Raw genomic sequence first — 18,442 nt, forward strand, 5'->3', positions numbered from 1 at the left:
ACATTATACTCTCTGGAATTTTAAAAATTAAGGAAAGATTTGATCAAGGCTTTTCAAAATATAAGAGGAAATCTAAAGGGTAGTTATCAGAATCTCAGACGATTAAGGAAACTAAGACCAGATGCACAGCCTGAAAAGTAGAATCAGCTATTCTGGTGATGGATCATCGACTCATACATACAGCAAAATAAGAGGATAATTCAGCCCATCATGTCCATTCCAGCCCAGAAAACTATTCGCTCTGATCACATTGCCCAGCACTTGATCCATAGCCTTTTGCTTTCATCATTTCATGTGCACATCTAAGGACATTTTAAATGCCAAGAGACATTCTGTAAACACCTTTTCAGAGACTGAGTTCCAGGCCGCCACATACTTTACTTGGGGAAAAAAAAGTTCTCCTCAGCTCTCCAGTATTCCCTCTACCAATTCCTTTAAACTACATCTGTGCAGAGTCTACACATCCTCCATGTGATTGCATGGTTTTTCTCCTGGATGCCACAGAGATGTGCTGGTTGTTAGGTTAATAGGCGACTGTAAATTGCTCCTGGTGTAGGTGGGTGCTAGGAGAATGAGGGAGCTGTAATGGGCATGTGTATGAGAATAAGTTTCAGAGAAACAAGTGGCTTAATGGGATTGATGGGATTGAGCTGAGAGCTAGGATAGACTCAACTGGCTGAATGGCCTCCTTCCATATTGTATGAAAATATGAGAAATGCTCCCTGCTAAGGGAAGTAATTCTTCTTAGTTTGCACATAACTTTATGCACTGCAATTAACATCTTATGCACATTTAACCTCCTCTGTTCCAGCCAATCGTGGCCAATTACTGAAATACTCCTCTCCTAACAACTTCCTTGTAGAGTTCATACATATGTTCTCTGGTGCAATCTTCCTGTTACTAAACACAACTACACTCAATGATTCTACTTTCCATTTAAGCTCTCTATTCCTCTGGCCAGTTTTGCATCCACCCTCCCTTTGATCTACTGTTTCTTTACCAGTGTGACCAAAGCATCATTTTCCACCAGTCCAGCATAACTTTGTATTTTATGCCACTGTTGATATAGGCAGGAATCTTGTATACCTTCAGAACTATTTCATCAATCTGCTTCGCCACCTTCAGGATTCTATGGGCTCCAAGATCTTGGTGTTCCCCTATACTTTCCAATATACTAACATACAGTATACCATGTATTTCCTTTCCTTGTTTAGCCTCTCCAAATCCATTACCTCATATTTCACTGGACTGAACTCCATTTGTCACATTTCTGCTCACTGACCAGTCTCCAGCTTTCTTCCTATCAGCCAGGAAGCCAATTCTTGCATCAGCGATAAGTGTCTTAATTAGACCCCTTGCATTTAGCTCTAAATTATTGATGTTTATTACCAAAGCATAACACCACATCTCTCACCTTCCATTCATTAAAATACGCATCAAACATTATCTTTTTCTTCTTGCTATTCAGCCAGTAGTGTACTAGCTTGCCAACTGAATCCCATAAACTTTTTCTTGAGAGTGTGTTATGAGACTTCATTAAAGCCTTGTGTAAATCCTTGTAGAAAAGCAAAGTTTAAAAAAAACATTTCCACATGCAAGTGATGGTAGAGTTTGTAACTGAAAGTCAGAAAAACTGCAGATGCTGGAAATCTAAGATAAAAACAGAAAATGCTGAAAATATTTAGCAGGTTCCAATTCTTACGAAGGGTCTCCAACCTGAAATGTTAACTCTGTTTCTCTTCCCATGGATTCGGCCTGAGCTGCTGAGTAGAGTTTGGAAAACTCTTCTGCCAATAGTTGTTAAAACTAAGTTAGGAAAGGCTAGAGAGGTTAAATGTTTGCTTTATTTGATATTTTTCTCAATGGCAAAACACTTTTCCATATTTTCAAAGATTCACCTTGAACTAGATGAACAGATTTTAATAAGCGGCTTTATTGCCTGAAATTCAAGTCTCACTTCCATGGCTCGATGCCACCCCACTCCTTCACTTACTCTGCATTCCCATTAAACTTGCTGTTCCTCTCATTCTGACTATTTTTGTATTCACTCTCCTTTTGATGTACTGTCTCTTTACCATATATCCTGTCTAATAATCTCGCTCTCTCTCGCTCTCTCTCTTGTATTCCTCAAGACTCTTCTTAAAACCCATTTTTTCAAAAATCACATTTTTGGTAACCCCAATATTTGTTGGCTTTCAAAATCATTTCCTACATTAATCATGGTTAATCATGACATTAAAGTCCCAAGTTATTGTTGCTGTACTTGTGAATGCTCCAAATATCCTTCCAGAATCATTCATTGATGAGAACTTTTGGGGAACCTAGATGGAATGGAAATTCGGGGAATCTTCTACTGTGCATTTGTGGTCCCTCCACCATAGTGGTAATGGCAATTTCTCCACCCACAATATCACAATTCTTCATCCACCATCACATACATAGTTGGCCAAAATTTTCAAGCAGTGCCATAAAGCGTATAATATCCATAGCTTAATGCTTGCTAAGGAAACTGTTTTAAATTCCTGTGTTATGTAGATTCAGGATGTAAATTAAACTGTCTTTTTATGCAGATATTAGAGGGCGATATATGTGAGATTGGTCCTGGAGTGCTGAATGCTGTAGATATAGATGTTCCTTGCGACACACTGACCTTCTCAGTGGTTAGCCCCCCATCACATGGAGTGCTCCTGAATGGCATCTATGGCACTGATATTGCCACATACAGACGGGTGAATGCTGAAGTACTATATCACAGTCTGCCAGTACACAACTTTAGCATGGATGAACTCAAACAAGGTCTGTATACTGTGTGCTACAGATGTCCTCTGCTGGACACCAAGTATTACTACAGGGCTCTATATCTCTTCTTCTGTGACAAGTTTATGTGTTAGTTAAGGTAGAAAATGTGGTTCAAATGCTATTGTAAAACTGAAAGATACTGCAAGAAAAAAGTAATGTCTGCAATCAGAAGAAATGAATTTGCAATTCTTTTATCCATAACTTATTCTAGAGCTTTTTGGATAAAAATCCTGGAAGGTAAGAGTTGAAGATCAGTGTCTGGTAAGGGGTACAATATAATATTTTAATTACTTACTTGTTAATATAAGAATTATAAATATTACTTGACAAAGATTAAAAAAACAATGGTTGCCTGAGGTGTTCTTGTCAAATGTTACATATCTTGTGGGTCATTAGACATTTTGGATCTCCTTTGGGGCTAACTGATGCCAAGAGATTATTCATTCTCATTAAAGCAATAGGAGCTACAGATAATCCTTTAACTAACAGTTAAGAAAGGCAGCAGGAAGTACACAGAATCAAACAGGTGTCTGCTGTCAAACTTTAGCTGTGCCACATTTTGGTCCAGTGCTACTTCAGTCACTGAGGGTTTGAGATGTATTATCTCACACATTTAAGTCATAAACTGGATGATCTTATCTGTGTGATTAAAGACTGGGGAGGATATATTTTTGGGAACATAGGAATTCAACATGGAAAACAGTCGGTTTCAGTACTGATCCAATTATTTTTATTTCAACATTAAGGACATAAACTTCATACTATGTAGATTTTTTTTGCTGATGTATTGAACTTGCAATAAAATACTAACCATATCATAGCAAACTTTTGCTGATATATTTGATTTTTTATAATGACAGTGTTATAACTGCATTTGTATTAATTTACTGTCTTAATTTAAACTGTAAAAACTGTAAAAGCAGCAATGGTTTCGTGAAGGAAAGATCCTGCCTGACCAGCCTATTGGAGTTTTTTGAGGAAATCTCAGGTAGGGTGGATAAGGGAGAGGTTGTAGGTGTTGTATATTTAGACTTTCAAAAGGCCTTCAACAAGGTGCTGCACAAGAGGCTGATTAATAAGATGAGAGCTCATGGAATTACAGGAAGGGTATTAGAATGGGTGGAGCATTGGCTGGTTGGCGGAAAGCAAAGGGTGGGAATAAAAGGATCCTGTTCTGGTTGGCTACTGGTTACTAGTGGTGTTCTGCAGGGGTCGGTGTTGGGGCTACTTCTTTTTACTTTGTACATTAACGATTTGGATGATGGAGTAAGTGGTTTTGTGGCTAAGTTTGCAGGCGACACCAAGATAGGTGGAGGAGTAGGGAGTATTGAGGAGACAGGAAGGTTGCAAAGAGACCTAGATAGTTTAGGAGAATGGGCAAGGAAATGGCAGATGAGATTCAATGTTGAGAAATGTGCCATTGTACACTTTGGAAAAAGAAATAAATGGGCAGATTATTATCTAGAAGGGGAGAAAATTCAAAGTACAGAAGTACAAAGGAACTTGGGGGTACTCGTGCAGGATACCCTAAAGGTTAACCACCAGGTTGGATCAGCAGTAAGGAGAGCGAATGCTATGTTGGCATTCATTTCGAGAGGTATAGTGTATAAAAGTAGGGAAGTGTTGATGAGGCTCTATGGGGCACTAGTGAGGCCTCGTTTGGAATACTGTGTGCGGTTTTGGGCCCCATATCTTAGGAAGGATGTGCTGATGTTGGAAAGGGTTCAGAGGAGATTTACGAGGATGATTCCTGGAATGAAAGGGCTTACATATGATGAGCGTTTGTCAGCTCTTGGACTGTATTCACTGGAGTACAGAAGAATGCGAAGGGACCTCATAGAAACATTTAGAATGTTGAAAGGACTGGACAGAGTAGATGTGGCTAAGCTGTTTCCCTTGGTGGGTGAGTCCAGGACCAGAGGGCACAGTCTTAGAATTAGAGGGTACAGGTTTAAAACAGAGATGAGGAGAAATTTCTTTAGCCAGAGGGTAGTGAAATTATGGAATTCTTTGCCACGTACAGCAGTGGAGGCCCGATCATTGGAGGCGTTTAAGGAGGAGATAGATAGGTGTCTAATTAGTCAAGGTATCAAGGGATATGGGGATAAGGCCAGAAATTGGGCTAGAAAGGAATATTTTTGTTTTCATTTCTCATTTCTTTTTCTTTCTCCCTTTTTTCTTTTTCTTTTTCCCTTTCTTTTCTCTTTTTCTTTTTTTCTTTTCCTTAGCTCATGGAGCAGACTCGGTGGGTCGAATGGCCTACTTCTGCTCCCTTGTCTTGTGATCTTGTGAACAAAAAGTTTGAGATTGGATTACGAGTATAAAGGAGCTAATTTGAAATAGGCTAAAGGTAAATACTGCTTGACCTTGATCATTGAAACAGTAGTTGCGTAAAGAAGTCGAAGATTAAGTGTGCATCTGTGTGAAAAAAGCATGTAAAGAGTGAACAGTGAGATGAAGAGAAACTGAATTTGCTCCTTATTTCCACACTTAATAAAAATGGACAATGATTTGCTTTGTAATTTCCAATATTTCGACTGTGAGTCCCACTCCTACAATCTCAGATGCCTTCAGATGCCATTGTATTGGAGACAAAATTATGAATATTAGCCTGTTGTTCAACCAGAGCAGGCTTGCAGCAGGGGCCAATCCTCATCTCAGATGGCACCTACATAGGTGAACTTTCCAGGAGGATCATTGGATTATTCACAAACTTTCCTCTTTCCAGGGAAAATGTATCTAATTATAACTTTCCCTCTCATTTCCCAAACTGAGAATGGCAGTTCAAGACAGAGCATGATTCCAGGGATCACTCGTGACATGTCATGGTTTCTAAACCTCAATTCCACACTGACCATTTTTATTAATAAACCACCAGAGAACTGCGAGCAGCTCATCACCTAACACAAAATTTTGGGGTATTTTCTAGAATCTAGAATGGTCTCAATCCCATCATGCTGACCAAATAAGCCTTTTATTGAGGCAGCATGTGCTCATTTTCACCTTGTGTGTTTTCTCCATGACGAGGGCTTTGATGTATGGAGTATTTTAAAAAATCATGATATTAATTTTCCATGAGGCCAATGGTGCCTACAGATATTTTTTTATGTTTCAACACTTTGCATTAAAGAAAGAAGCTGCATAAAAATTGACTCTCTTATTTCTAAAAGGATTCTTAACATTAACAAGGCCGATGAAGCTAAAAGCCACAGGCACTGATCATGCAATGCTATCACTCACTTTGATAACAGTGCCGCAGCATTTCAAGCAATGACATTCTGGGTTTTGAATGCTCTTTAATATCTAAGTTTATGTTGATTTTCCCCCCGTTACAATGCTGAAATGGTACACTTCATTGCTGCAAAATAGGATAGTAAGACATAAGTTTGTATTCCAGATTATCAGTGTGGTGAGATAAAATGTTTTGATACCTGTCGGAGAGAATTATTGAACACTGGCTGGGTGCTTTATGAAAGGGAAAACAAAAAAAAATCAGAAAATGCATTACATAGTCAGAAAGGAAATTGTGCAGAGTCAAGAGAAAGTATACCTGTAATTCCAAATTTTCAATGAGCAAAAACAAAATTGCTGCGAGGTCTTGGCCTGAAACATCGACCATCTCGTTTTCTCCACAGCTGCTGCTTGACCCACTGAGTTCCTCCAGCAGTTTGCTTTTTGCTCCAGACTCAAGCATCTTCAGTTTCTTGTGTTTCCATCTGAATGAAATTAGCATTCACTTTGCAAATTGGAATTGCTAAAAGAAATATTCCTCTCTTTCAGAATTATTATACTTTCCTACTTCTTAAATTTAGTTACAAGGGTAGAATATGGTTTCAAGTACATGTTTTCAGGTCACCAGTCCTTAGATCATCAACTCATTTAGCAATGTTTGAAACGTCACTGTTATCCACCAATGTCATTTTATTTGAATCTTTCGGATTGCGAAAATTATCTCCATCTAAAGGTGATTCAGAATGAGTAATACACTGGCCTGATCAGCTGATTATTTCCTGAACCTCTCCCATAAAACACAAGCATAGCCTGTGACAAAAGTGTATAAGAAATTTGGTTCGAGGAATTTGAGACAATGGTTGTACTGCATAGGAGATGCAGTAAACAAAACTTTCCTTCTGAATTTACTCACTCAGGATCTGAGCAAGTCCCTAAACTATTTTCAGCATCAACAGCAAAGTAGTACATTTACAATGAGAAACTTGATTTAGGCAGAAAAACCTGTGTGCCTCTATGCAAAAGTACAGACATACTGTGCAAGTTTTAATGGTACCTTACAGCTCATACTTCTCAGTTCCTTATTACACCACTCAAGAGATATGAGCTGGGCTTGACTTCTAAATTAAACAGAGTTAAAAGGACCAGAGTCTGGCAGGCAGGAGAGAACCTCGAGATGAATTGGGTAAAGTGCAGAAGGGGGTACAGCAGGAGCAGATGAAATTTAATACAAACAGGTGCAAACTGCAGTATGTAGGAAGATATGTTGAGTGAGGTGAATAATGAATGGTGTTACAATAGCTAAGGCTGAAGCTGAAACAAGGCAAGGGATAGTTGTAGTTTAATGCTTTTCCAAAGTAAACATTCCATAACGGACGCTGTGCAAGACTCGTTGCAGAATTTGCCAGATCTCCTGGGGTTGGTCACAATTGCACTTTCATGAAAGACTCGCAATGTGAGATGCACATGCTGCTGAGAACTTGCACAGTGGTGTGAATGCAAACACTAAAAGATAACTGGCTACATGATGATAGGTGTGCTAAAACAGTCAATGGGGGGTAAAAATGAACAACCACATAGAGAAACAAAACAGGTTTTTTTCAGAAAGGAAAAGACCCTGAATGGAACAAAAAGTGATTAGAATAAAACACAAAATGGGGAAAAATATATAATAAAGCAGAAAATAGACTGTGGCAGGAAATGAAATGAGTTGAACTCCTATATTGCTGGATAGTGCAATGGTGGTTTCTGACACGGATTTAAGGGAGTTGTCGTCATCGGCATTCCACAGCATCCTGCCCAAACAGATGTGCAGCTTGAAAATCAACAAAAAACTGCAGATGCTGGAAATCTAACATAAAAACAGAAAATGCTGGAAATACTCAGCAGATCAGGCTACATCAGTGGGAAGAGAAACAGAGGTGATGTTTCAGGTTGAAGACTCTTCATCAGGACTGGGAAGGAGACAGACCTGGAAAGATTTCCTTCCCAGATCTGACATAGGGTCTTCAATCTGAAACATTACCTCTGTTTCTCTTCCCACAGATACAGCCTGACCCGCTGAGTATTTCCAACGTTTTCTGTTATTATTTGAGGAGTGCAGCTTTCCTGATATAGGGCAGTGGTATGTAAAATTCCTGAAATAGAAATGGTGGATCCACAAAACCTCATTAACTTCAACTTATACAATACCTGTCCATGTGCTGCACCTTTACGATAATATATTCAGGTAAACTTTCTGTCCTCTGGTTACCTTACGCCATCACTCAGGATGTCTTGTCTTCATAGTAGAAGACATTTGACAATTTCCTCCTGTGGTGCAGGTGTGGCTGGGTGTTCACCCAAACAATGGCTGCTGATTCTGACAAAGTTTCTGGGAACAATCTTTCTTCTACTTTTTCAGCACCCATGTTTGGGTATTGGCAGTTGATGGGGTGAGATGAAAATGGCTGACGCTGGAGGAAGCAGATGCCCAATGTAGCTCTAAGGCTGCATCATTTACTGAGTTAATTTTCCTGGAAGAACCTACGTCTGAGTTTATTTTTGCATTGATTGCATTCCCTGTCAGACACCCGCACTTCATGTATTGCACAGTTTCGTAGGCCACAGGTTGTCAATACTGTTGAATGTTTTCTGTTGCATCTTTTTTAATTGATATAATTCTTAACTAACCTCTTCAAAACTTGTCTAACAGATGAGACCGAATAAAATCAGAGTGTGTGGCAGCTGAGTGATTAACACCTGGCATGGTCTTCCAAGTGATGCCATAGTGAATTTATCCTGAGACATTTTTGCATCATATTTGTACAAAACAATAACCCATGCTTAATAAAGTGCTCAGTGGTGTTGAGTGCTGTAGATGTTTATGGGGTCACGTGGACTCATTGATTTGTTGTAACTTTATTTTGCAGGAATGAAGCTCATGTACATGCACGATGACACAGAAACCCTGAAGGATTTTTTTACCATTCAGTTGACAGATGGCAAGCACATGGTCCATGGGACGGTATACATCAGTGTTATATCAGTCAATGATGAGGGGCCGGTTATTTTAAAGTAAGCATCAATTCTCTGGTGAGAGATCCACAACATGATTTCCTTGTGTGATTTATTCTGAAGCACTGAGTAAGCATGTTTTTGAGAGAGGTGAGAAGTGATTAGTTGGCTGCTTTTTGAAGTTTAATTCAGTTTTTCACTTGTGTTGGTTTAGATTCAGATTCTTTTTTTTGTGGCGTTTCATTGGAACTGCTAGGTAATGCTCACAGAATGGGATAAATGTTTCTCGCATATCTATTTATTTAGTATCAATTAATGAAGGACTTGTTAAACTACTGTGGCTGTGATTGGTAAACTTATTAAAATGTATAAATATCTCAAAATAAGGACATCAGGGAATATAATGATATCAGATTAGGAAAGAGATTATACAAAGCCCATGTTCCTGTATATAGTTGAGCAGTATTAAAGGACAAAATTTTCTGTTATTTATAAAATAGGTTCAGCTGCCACTGCTTAACATTCTCATTTTACCCCTTTATGCTCAGGTTGATGGTTTCAGTTACTCTTTTGGTTCAGCAGTTATGTGAACTTTGCAGTGTGAAACTCAGCAGTACAGCCAAGGAAGTTCCAAGTTCCTGTGCTGAGTTGGCTGATTTCAGCTGGGGTAGTAGTGTCGCTGATGCAGTTGGCTCTAGCACCCTGAGCTGGGGGAAAGGAAAATCTGCTAAACTTTCCATTTACTGGATTGCTTTCCAGTAAAATTTGCTGGCAAATGTATGTGTGCGGATGTTAGTTGAGTACAGCCTGGTTATGATACACCCATAGCTCACTAGCCAGAGCTCAGTTTCTAGATATTCACATTGAAAGATTTAATGTTTATCATCCAAGGAATTGATAAATACCAGTAATATTCAGTTTGTTAAATCTTGTGCTTACGTCGTGACCAGGATCTTAATGTACTGGAAGACAGAATGTGCTCACCTCAGTAAAATATTTCTATTGTAGGAGTGTTAGTTGGCAGATTTATAAAGCAATGCTGGTAATCTTCAGTGGTTTAAACTATAAAAGAGGATTAACAATAGCCTAGTGATTGCATATTCCTGTGCTGGTGCTTTCATTTCCAAACTACTGAAACACTGGAAGGATTTACATTGATGGTTGTGTGTTTGATTTTCATCACTCTCTCTTGTTCAGGAACACTGGATTGGAAGTGGAAATGGGAGAAAACAAGGTGATATCCAGTGTGGCTTTAGAAGCTGAAGACAAGGACACACCACGATTTGAGCTTTACTATATTATCAACAGTGTGCCTGTATTTGGACAGCTGCAGTTAAAGGTAAAATCTGAAACGATATTTCAGGATATTCCCATATGCTACACATGGAAGGAGTTCAGAGAAGAACTAATTCCTGGCTTTAATTCACTGCACCATACAGGAACTGTGATTATTCTCCTCAGAAAAGCAAGACTCATTAATCATTCATGGATGATTATTTTTAAATTGTGGTGGGACCTGAGGGAAAGATTTCCTCCTCTCCTTTTGTGCAGTGGTTTCTTGAAGTTGATGAAGGTTCCCTGTGGTCAGTAGTTCCAATGAAATTAAATAAATGTTTAGGAGGAAAGACATATCAGCATGTAAGGAACACAAACCAGAAGCGGTCTGCATAAGCTATGTACCTTCCTTTATAATATTGCTCACTACAGACACCAAAGAAATTTCCCCCTCCCTTTTGTAATTTCATTCAACTGAGTTAGGAATCTGATGTAAGAGGCTTAATAATTCTGGCAGTGCTGTTGTGCTGCTGCAACAGCGGTAGGGTGAAACTTGGTCTTCATTTTGTCCTCGCCATGCCTTTGTCTCAGATCCAAGAGACAGGGTTATTACTCAGTGTTGAATACCTCTGTCAGAAGCAGCACTACAAGGGCATGTGCCCAGCAAAGTAGCTTCAGAGTTCAGAGATCTTTGCGTCGTAACTCAGGTTTCTTAGCTTGTATGACCCCAAGCAGTTCAAACTTGTCCAGACGACAAATGTTTCCTTTAAGCTGAATCTGCATTCTTGTCACCATGCATTTTAATGAAGCAAATTAAGGTTTTGGCTTGCTAACCCTGGCTTTATAATTCTATGTGTGAAAATACAGATTGAAGCGCCGTTGGATGAGAGAGCCACACCAGTTTTGTTCTGGGCTTCAGAAGAGCAATATCCCTACACAGACAGTACATTCCTTTGCATGTGTTAGAATCAGCAATTCCGGACTCCAGTGCAAGTCACCGTGCATAAACTGTGGAGTAGGCCTAAAGTGGCAAGCAGTGCAACTTTGATGAAAATCAAAAAATGGCAGATGCTGGAAATTGCAAGTAAAAACAGAAAACTCTGGAAACACTCAACAGTCAGGTAGCACCTGCGGGAAAAGAAACAAGAGTTCCAAGTCAAGGACCCTTCAGCAGAACAAAGGGTTTTGATGAAGCATCTTCAACTTGAAACATTATCTCTGTTTCTCGTTCCATATATGTTGCCTGAACTGCTGAATGTTTCCAGAATTTTCTGTTTATATTGCAATGCAACAATGTTTCTGCAATCTCCTTTTGTGGTGAGATCTCTCAAAGCATCTATTCCCAATATCATTCCTGACCTAACCTGTCTCAGGCACAGCACATAGATACGTTCATAAGCAAGGCACGCCAGTGTCTTTACTTTCTTGGAAAGTTAAGGAGGAGCCTTAACATGTCACTGAACAATCTAACAAACTTCTACAGATGTAAAGTTGAAAGTATTCTGACGTTGCATCATGATCTGGTACAGCAATTCGAATGCGCAGGAACGTAAGAAGCTGCAGAGAGTAGTGGACTCAGCCCAATACGTCACAGGCACATCCCTCCCCACCATCAGTAGTATCTATATGAGGCACTGCCTCAAGAAAGCAACATCTATCATCAAAGATCCCCACCACTTGGTCCATGCCATCTCCTCACAGCTGCCATCGGGCAGGAGGTACAGAAGCCTGAAGTCCCACACCACCAGGTTCAAGGACAACTACTTCCTTTCATCCACTCGGTTCTTGTACTAACCTGCACAACCCTAATCACTACCTCAGTATAGCCACACTTATGACCACTTTGACTATTTTTTTTTGTTTTTATTGTTCTAATTAAGTTGTTTCTTGTATAATTTTGTTTAATTTATCTTTTTATTGTGAATGTTGTGTGTCAATGCTATATTCCTGTGATGCTGCTGCAAGTAAGTTTTTCATTGCACCAGTGCATACTTGTGCATATGATATTAACTTTGAAAATGGCAGGTGTCATGATAATGAGGGTTTGAATACTTCCTCCTGTTACCCACCCCAAGGAAAATAGAAAAACTTCCATTAAGAAGGGTTGCCCTTGTGGAATCTTCATTGTTGGGCTTCCTGGCCAAATTCCAGATGAGGCAAATTCTTTAAGTGAAGCAGGAGTAGGAGAGCACTTCATGGTATCACCAGCTCCTGCATGGAAGGCCCGAGCACATACTTGCAGTGTCATATGGTGAAAGTGGCACCACTCATATTTAGCAAGCCCAATGACGCCACCAAAACATATCCCAGTAACCCTCTTAAATTAGTGTGTACTAAAAATAGAACTTGGCTGTACAATTTCCAGAAGGTGCTATGGACCACAGTGGTTTTAGATTATATCCCATCATGTAACACATGTAAATGCTGCACTCTGTGATTGAATTTCTAGTCCAATGTCTTTTATCTGTGTTGACTTGGTGCAAGTTTGGCTCAACTGCTGTCACTTTTCCATCTGAGTCATCAGATTATGTGTTCAAACCCCACTACAGGATGAGTACATAATCCAGACAGACTTTCTAGTGCTTTAATGAAGGAGGACTGCATTGTTTGAAGTTCTTTGTAGGCTTAAGAAAAGTAAATCCCCAAAAAATAAGTTTTTGATCAAAGGGTGCTGAGAGACACAAAGGATGAGGTTTGTGAAGCATTGATGAGTATTAAAAAGGAGTTGATATCATTGAGAAGGTTGATTGAAAAGAGGTGAATAAGGTTCCTGTATTCAGAAATAGATTCATATCGTTTGCTATCTGGGAGTATCTTCAGGGCACAGATTGCAGCATTTCAAGAAGGGAAATCATCAGCATTCTTTTAAGGACAGTTAGGAATGAGCAATAAATGCTGGTCTTGCCAGTGATGCTACACCTTCTGAATGAATTAAAAAATATAATCTACATTTCTTACTTCCATTGGATGTCAACAGCAAGTATCAGGAATGAAAGAGAATTAGTTAAATTTAGTGCAAGCAAATGCAGAATGCCATGCATAGTCAGCAAAAATTGTTGACTTGCGCATTCCATGAATTGTACTGAAAAAGCCAAGTGTGAAGATGAAAGAGGTTTAAGGCTTATCTCCTTGTGGACTTGAATCACAACATGTCCAACGAGTACGGAACCAATAGGTACTTCATTGTAAAGCAAGCGAGAAATTGATCATACTCAGTAGGTCAGGCTGCATCTGTGGGAAGAGAAACAGCGTCAACATTTCAGGTTGACTCTGAAATGTGAAATGTTGATTCTGTTTTTCTTCCCACAGATGCTGCCTGAACCTGCTGATTATGTCCAGCATTTTCTGTTTTTGTTTTAAGTTTCCAGCATCTACAGTTTTTTTTATTTTTCACTTACTAGAGAGATTGATGTATATTGCACTGGGCATACAGTACATTCAATACTCTCTCTTTGGTTGTTAAGAAACTCGTGAAACACTTATGCCTAGTGAAATGCCTAAGCATTGAATGAAATGGGGAAAGGATCATGAGGCTGATCCCCATGGTTAGGATCTGAGACAGGATAAGACTAGAGAAACTTGGATTTGCCAGTGTCATTTGGAATAGTGTGGGAAATTATTTTGATGATTAAAGATTCAAACCAATAAAATGAATCATATTAAGAAATTATTCTTCACACAAAGAAGACTCAGTATGCAGAATGGATTTCCAGATGGTAGTGAAAGCAAGATCAATTGAACCTTTAAGAAACAACTGGATGCTATAGTATAGCTAATGGTCTCAATGGATGACAATGTGTTTATGGCCTTCCTTAGCTGTAACCATCTTATAAAATACTTAAGGATGAGACATGAAACAGTGGCCCTGTCTGCCTGCTCAAGTGGATCTAAAACAATATCTTGGACAAGAACAGGTGGTTTTCACGGTGCCTTGCTTGACATACATCCTACAATCAAGATTACTAAAAGCAGATTAACCAGTTACATATTTTATTGCTATAGAGTCCCAACTGCTTAAAACTGGTGTGTTGGTGTAAAGACACTAAGCTCACTGTACATCCATTATAGGCAGTAATATTTTAAAATGTACAGGAAGAATATTCATCTCACTGCTGTCATATTCTGGTGCTATTTAAATGCTCTATTGTTGTAATTCATAGGATGGGAATGATGTGAAAGGGGAATTGGCTACAGCCTGCAATTATTTCTTCTTAAAGGCCTGACAGTTCCATATGGAGCTGCTGGCATTTACTGTCAGGGACCTTGGCACTCTCACGCAAGCATATGTGAATGTGAAAGTCCCGAACTTTTGTCTTTAAATTGTGCTCCGACCTTGCACTCCTCACGCAGTGGAGTGTGAACTTTCTGCAGTTTCCCAGAATATACATTTGGAAATCTGTCTTCTACACTGTAAATGATAAATTGTATGTATTTCATTATTATTAAATATGTTCCATTTTAATATGTTCAATTTTTTATAGATATGGGATGTTTATTAAATGATGGCTAAAACAGCCATCCAAGCATTTTTGTGATTGGCAGGGCCTCACCAATAAGTTAGAGCTGGCTCCATTGAAGAAGTTTTCACCATATGATTTGCTCAAGGTCAGAGAGTGAGTTTAGCAGAGAGGCAATCATTCAGTGGAGACAGCTCTCTACTCCAAGGAAATTACAGGCTTCATAATCAAGGGCTAAATTCAATCCTATAATTGGTATTAAAATCAGGTATTAATCTGGTTTATTTATTCTTTTTAAATAGACTATGTTTGAATGGATTAGACTTTACCCAGGCATGAATTTTAGTCAAGAAGATATCGATATGAACCGACTCTGGTATCTCCACACCACCATTGTGGGATCAACAGGCCATGACAGCTTCCGTTTCCATGTTACAGATGGGGATAATTCTTCACCTTCACAGAATTTTTATGTATCATTAAAAAATACGAAGAAAGGTGAGTAAATTAATAATTTTAGACAGCTGTTTTTCTGCTTTGTTTCAAAATACTAAATGATAGATTTTGTCTTAGTGGTGTTGGGAAAAGATTCTGTTTGAAAATTGAGACTTCTGGTTCAGTGGTTTTGATGCGATCTACAACATTTGTGTTTGAGGAAATATGAAGGTTTGCTAAATGGTACCTTTACATTACTCAGCCCATGACTAATAATTATTCCACTTGGAGTAACCTAATTTTATGTAATTTTGCAGTATGCCACTGAATTCTTACAGCTGCATGTGACTTAACATGTCCTGAACTATATGTGTAGCATTTCTATAAGCCTGTAGAAATTGTTGTTCTTTGTAATCAATGTCTTGCAGCTTCAGTGTGCCTAACTTGTCAGCTTTGTCTCAGTTAGCAGCATTCATGTTTCTGAGTCATAAGGCTAAGGATTCAAAGTCTACTCCAGAGACCAGAGCACAAAAATTTAGGCTGACTCTCCTTTGTAATGCTGAGAAGATGCTCTACTGTTAGAGATGCCATCTTTCAGGCGGGATATTAAGCCTTGACTCTATCTGTTCTCTCAGTTACACGTGAAGTTCACGTGGGCATTACTTTGAAGAAGACCGGAGGATTTATCTCCACTGTCCTGGCCATTATTTATCCCTCCATCAACACCATTAAAATCAGATTGTGCATTATCATAGTGTTGTTTGGGGAAGCTTGCTATGCAAAAAATGTTGCTGCATTTCCTATTTTACAACAGTGGTTACATATTTTGTTGGATTATAAATACATAGAACTATGATACTGTGGCTCTCGCAGAGACTTGGCTGTCACCAGGGCAGGAATGGATACTGAATATTCCCAGATTTCAGTGTTTTAAAAGGGATTGGGGGGGCAGGGGTGGGAGTAGAGGAGGAGGGGTGGCATTACTGGTCAGGGATACTATTACAGCTGCAGAAAGGGTGGATAATGTGGCAGGATCCTCTCTAGAGTCAGTATGGGTGTAAGTTAGGAACAAGAAAGGAGCAGTTACTCTACTGGGAGTATTCTATAGGCCCCCTGGTAGCAGCAAGAATACTGAGGAGCAGATCGGGAGGCAGATTTGGAAAGGTGCAAAAATAACAGGGTTGTTATCATGGGAGACTTCAACTACCCAAATATTGATTGGCACCTGCTTAGAACCAAAGGTTTAGATGGGGCAGAGTTAGTTAAGTGTATCCAGGACGGATTCCTGTCACAGTATGTTGACAGCCCGACTAGAGGGAATGCCATATTAGGTCCAGTATTAGGTAATGAACCGGGTCAGGTGACAGATCTCTCAGTGGGTGAGCATTTGGGGGACAGTGACCACCGCTCCCTAACCTTTAGCATTGTCATGGACAAGGATAGGAGCAAAGAGGACAGGAAAATATTTAATTGGGGAAGGGCAAATTATGAGGCTATAAGGCTAGAAATTGCGAGTGTGGATTGGGATGACATTTTTGAAGAGAAATGTACTATGGAGATGTGGTCATTGTTCAGGGATCTCTTGCAGGATGTTAGGGATAAATTTGTCCTGGTGAGGCAGAGAAGGAATGGCAGGGTGAAGGAACCATGGTTGACAAGAGAGGTGGAACATCTAGTTAGGAGGAAGAAAGCAGCATACATAAGGTGTAGGCAGCAAGGATCAGATAGGTCTCTTGAGGAATATAGGGTGGCAAGGAAGGAACTTAAGAAGGGGCTGAGAAGAGCAAGAAGGGGACATGAAAAGGCCTTGGCGAGTAGGGTTAAGGAAAACCCCAAGGCATTTTTCACTTATGTGAAGAGCAGAAGGATGACGGGTGTAAAGGTAGGATCAATTAGGGATAAAGGTGGGAAGATGTGCCTGGAAGCTGTGGAAGTGGGTGAGGTCCTCAATGAATACTTCTCTTCAGTATTCACCAAGGACAGGGGCCTTGATGATGCTGAGGACAGTGTTGGTAAGGTTAATGTTCTAGAGCATGTTGATATCAAGGGAGAGGATGTGTTGGAGCTGTTAGAAAATATTAGGACAGATAAGTCTCCGGGCCCTGACGGAATATTCCCCAGGTGGCTCCGTGAAGTGAGGGAGGAGATTGCTGAGCCTTTGGCTAGGATCTTTGAGTCCTCTTTGTCCACGGGAATGGTACTGGAGGATTGGAGGGTGGCAAATGTTGTCCCTTTATTCGAAAAATGTGGTAGAGATAGTCCAGGGAATTATAGACCAGTGAGCCTTACATCTGTGGTGAGCAAGCTGTTGGAAAGGATTCTTAGGGATAGGATCTTCAGGCATTTAGAGAATCATAGTCTAATCAGGGACAGCCAGCATGGCTTTGTGAAGGGCAGATCATGTCTCACAAGCCTGATAGTGTTCTTTGAGGAGGTGACCAGACAGATTGATGAGGGTAGTGCAGTAGATGTGGTCTACATGGATTTTAGTAAGGCATTTGACAAGGTTCCACATGGTAGGCTTCTTCAGAAGGTCAGAGGGCATGGGATCCAAGGAAGCTTGGCCATGTGGATTCACAATTGGCTTACCTGTAGAAAGCAGAGGGTTGTGGTGGAGGGAGTGCATTCAGATTGGAGAGCTGTGACCAGTGGTGTCCCACAGTCATCAACCAGGATCAGTTCTGGGACCTCTGCTTTTCGTGATTTATATTAATGACTTGGATGAGGGGGTAGAAGGGGGGGTTGGCAAGTTTGCAGATGACACAAAGGTCGGTGGTGTTGTGGATAGTGTAGAGGATTGTCGAAGCTTGCAGAGGAACATTGATAGGATGCAGAGCTGGGCTGAGAAGTGGCAGATGGAGTTCAATCCGGAGAAGTGTGAGCTGGTACACTTTGGAAGGACAAACTCCAAGGTGGAGTACAAAGTTAATGGCAGGATTCTTGGTAGTGTGGAGGAGCAGAGGGACCTGGGGGTCCATATCCACAGATCCCTGAAAGTTGCTCACAGGTGGCTAGGGTACTTAAGAAAGCTTAAAGGGTGTTAGCTTTCATAAGTCAAGGGATCAAGGTAATGATGCAGCTCTATAAAACTCTGGTTAGACCACACTTAGAGTACTGTGTCCAGTTCTGGTCACCTTATTATAGGAAGGATGTGGAAGCATTGAAAAGGGTGCAGAGGAGATTTACCAGGATGCTGCCTGGTTTAGAGAGTATGCATTATGAGGAGAGACTAAAGGGAGCTAGGACTTTAC

At 40.0% G+C, this 18,442-nt stretch overlaps 1 protein-coding gene across 1 annotated transcript in view; it reads left to right on the forward strand.

The window, feature by feature from the left end:
* frem1b (Fras1 related extracellular matrix 1b) overlaps nt 1-18,442 on the forward strand; it is a 136,547-nt gene that overhangs the window by 73,349 nt on the left and 44,756 nt on the right. Inside the window, exons 19-22 of the mRNA XM_052010686.1 lie at nt 2,571-2,796; nt 8,940-9,084; nt 10,222-10,363; nt 15,059-15,254. Coding sequence (XP_051866646.1) covers nt 2,571-2,796; nt 8,940-9,084; nt 10,222-10,363; nt 15,059-15,254 — 709 coding nt within the window. The remainder of the gene's footprint in view (nt 1-2,570; nt 2,797-8,939; nt 9,085-10,221; nt 10,364-15,058; nt 15,255-18,442) is intronic.

The sequence above is a fragment of the Pristis pectinata genome, chromosome 3 (assembly GCF_009764475.1).
Source record: "Pristis pectinata isolate sPriPec2 chromosome 3, sPriPec2.1.pri, whole genome shotgun sequence".
In the NCBI taxonomy this organism is placed as follows: domain Eukaryota; kingdom Metazoa; phylum Chordata; class Chondrichthyes; order Rhinopristiformes; family Pristidae; genus Pristis; species Pristis pectinata.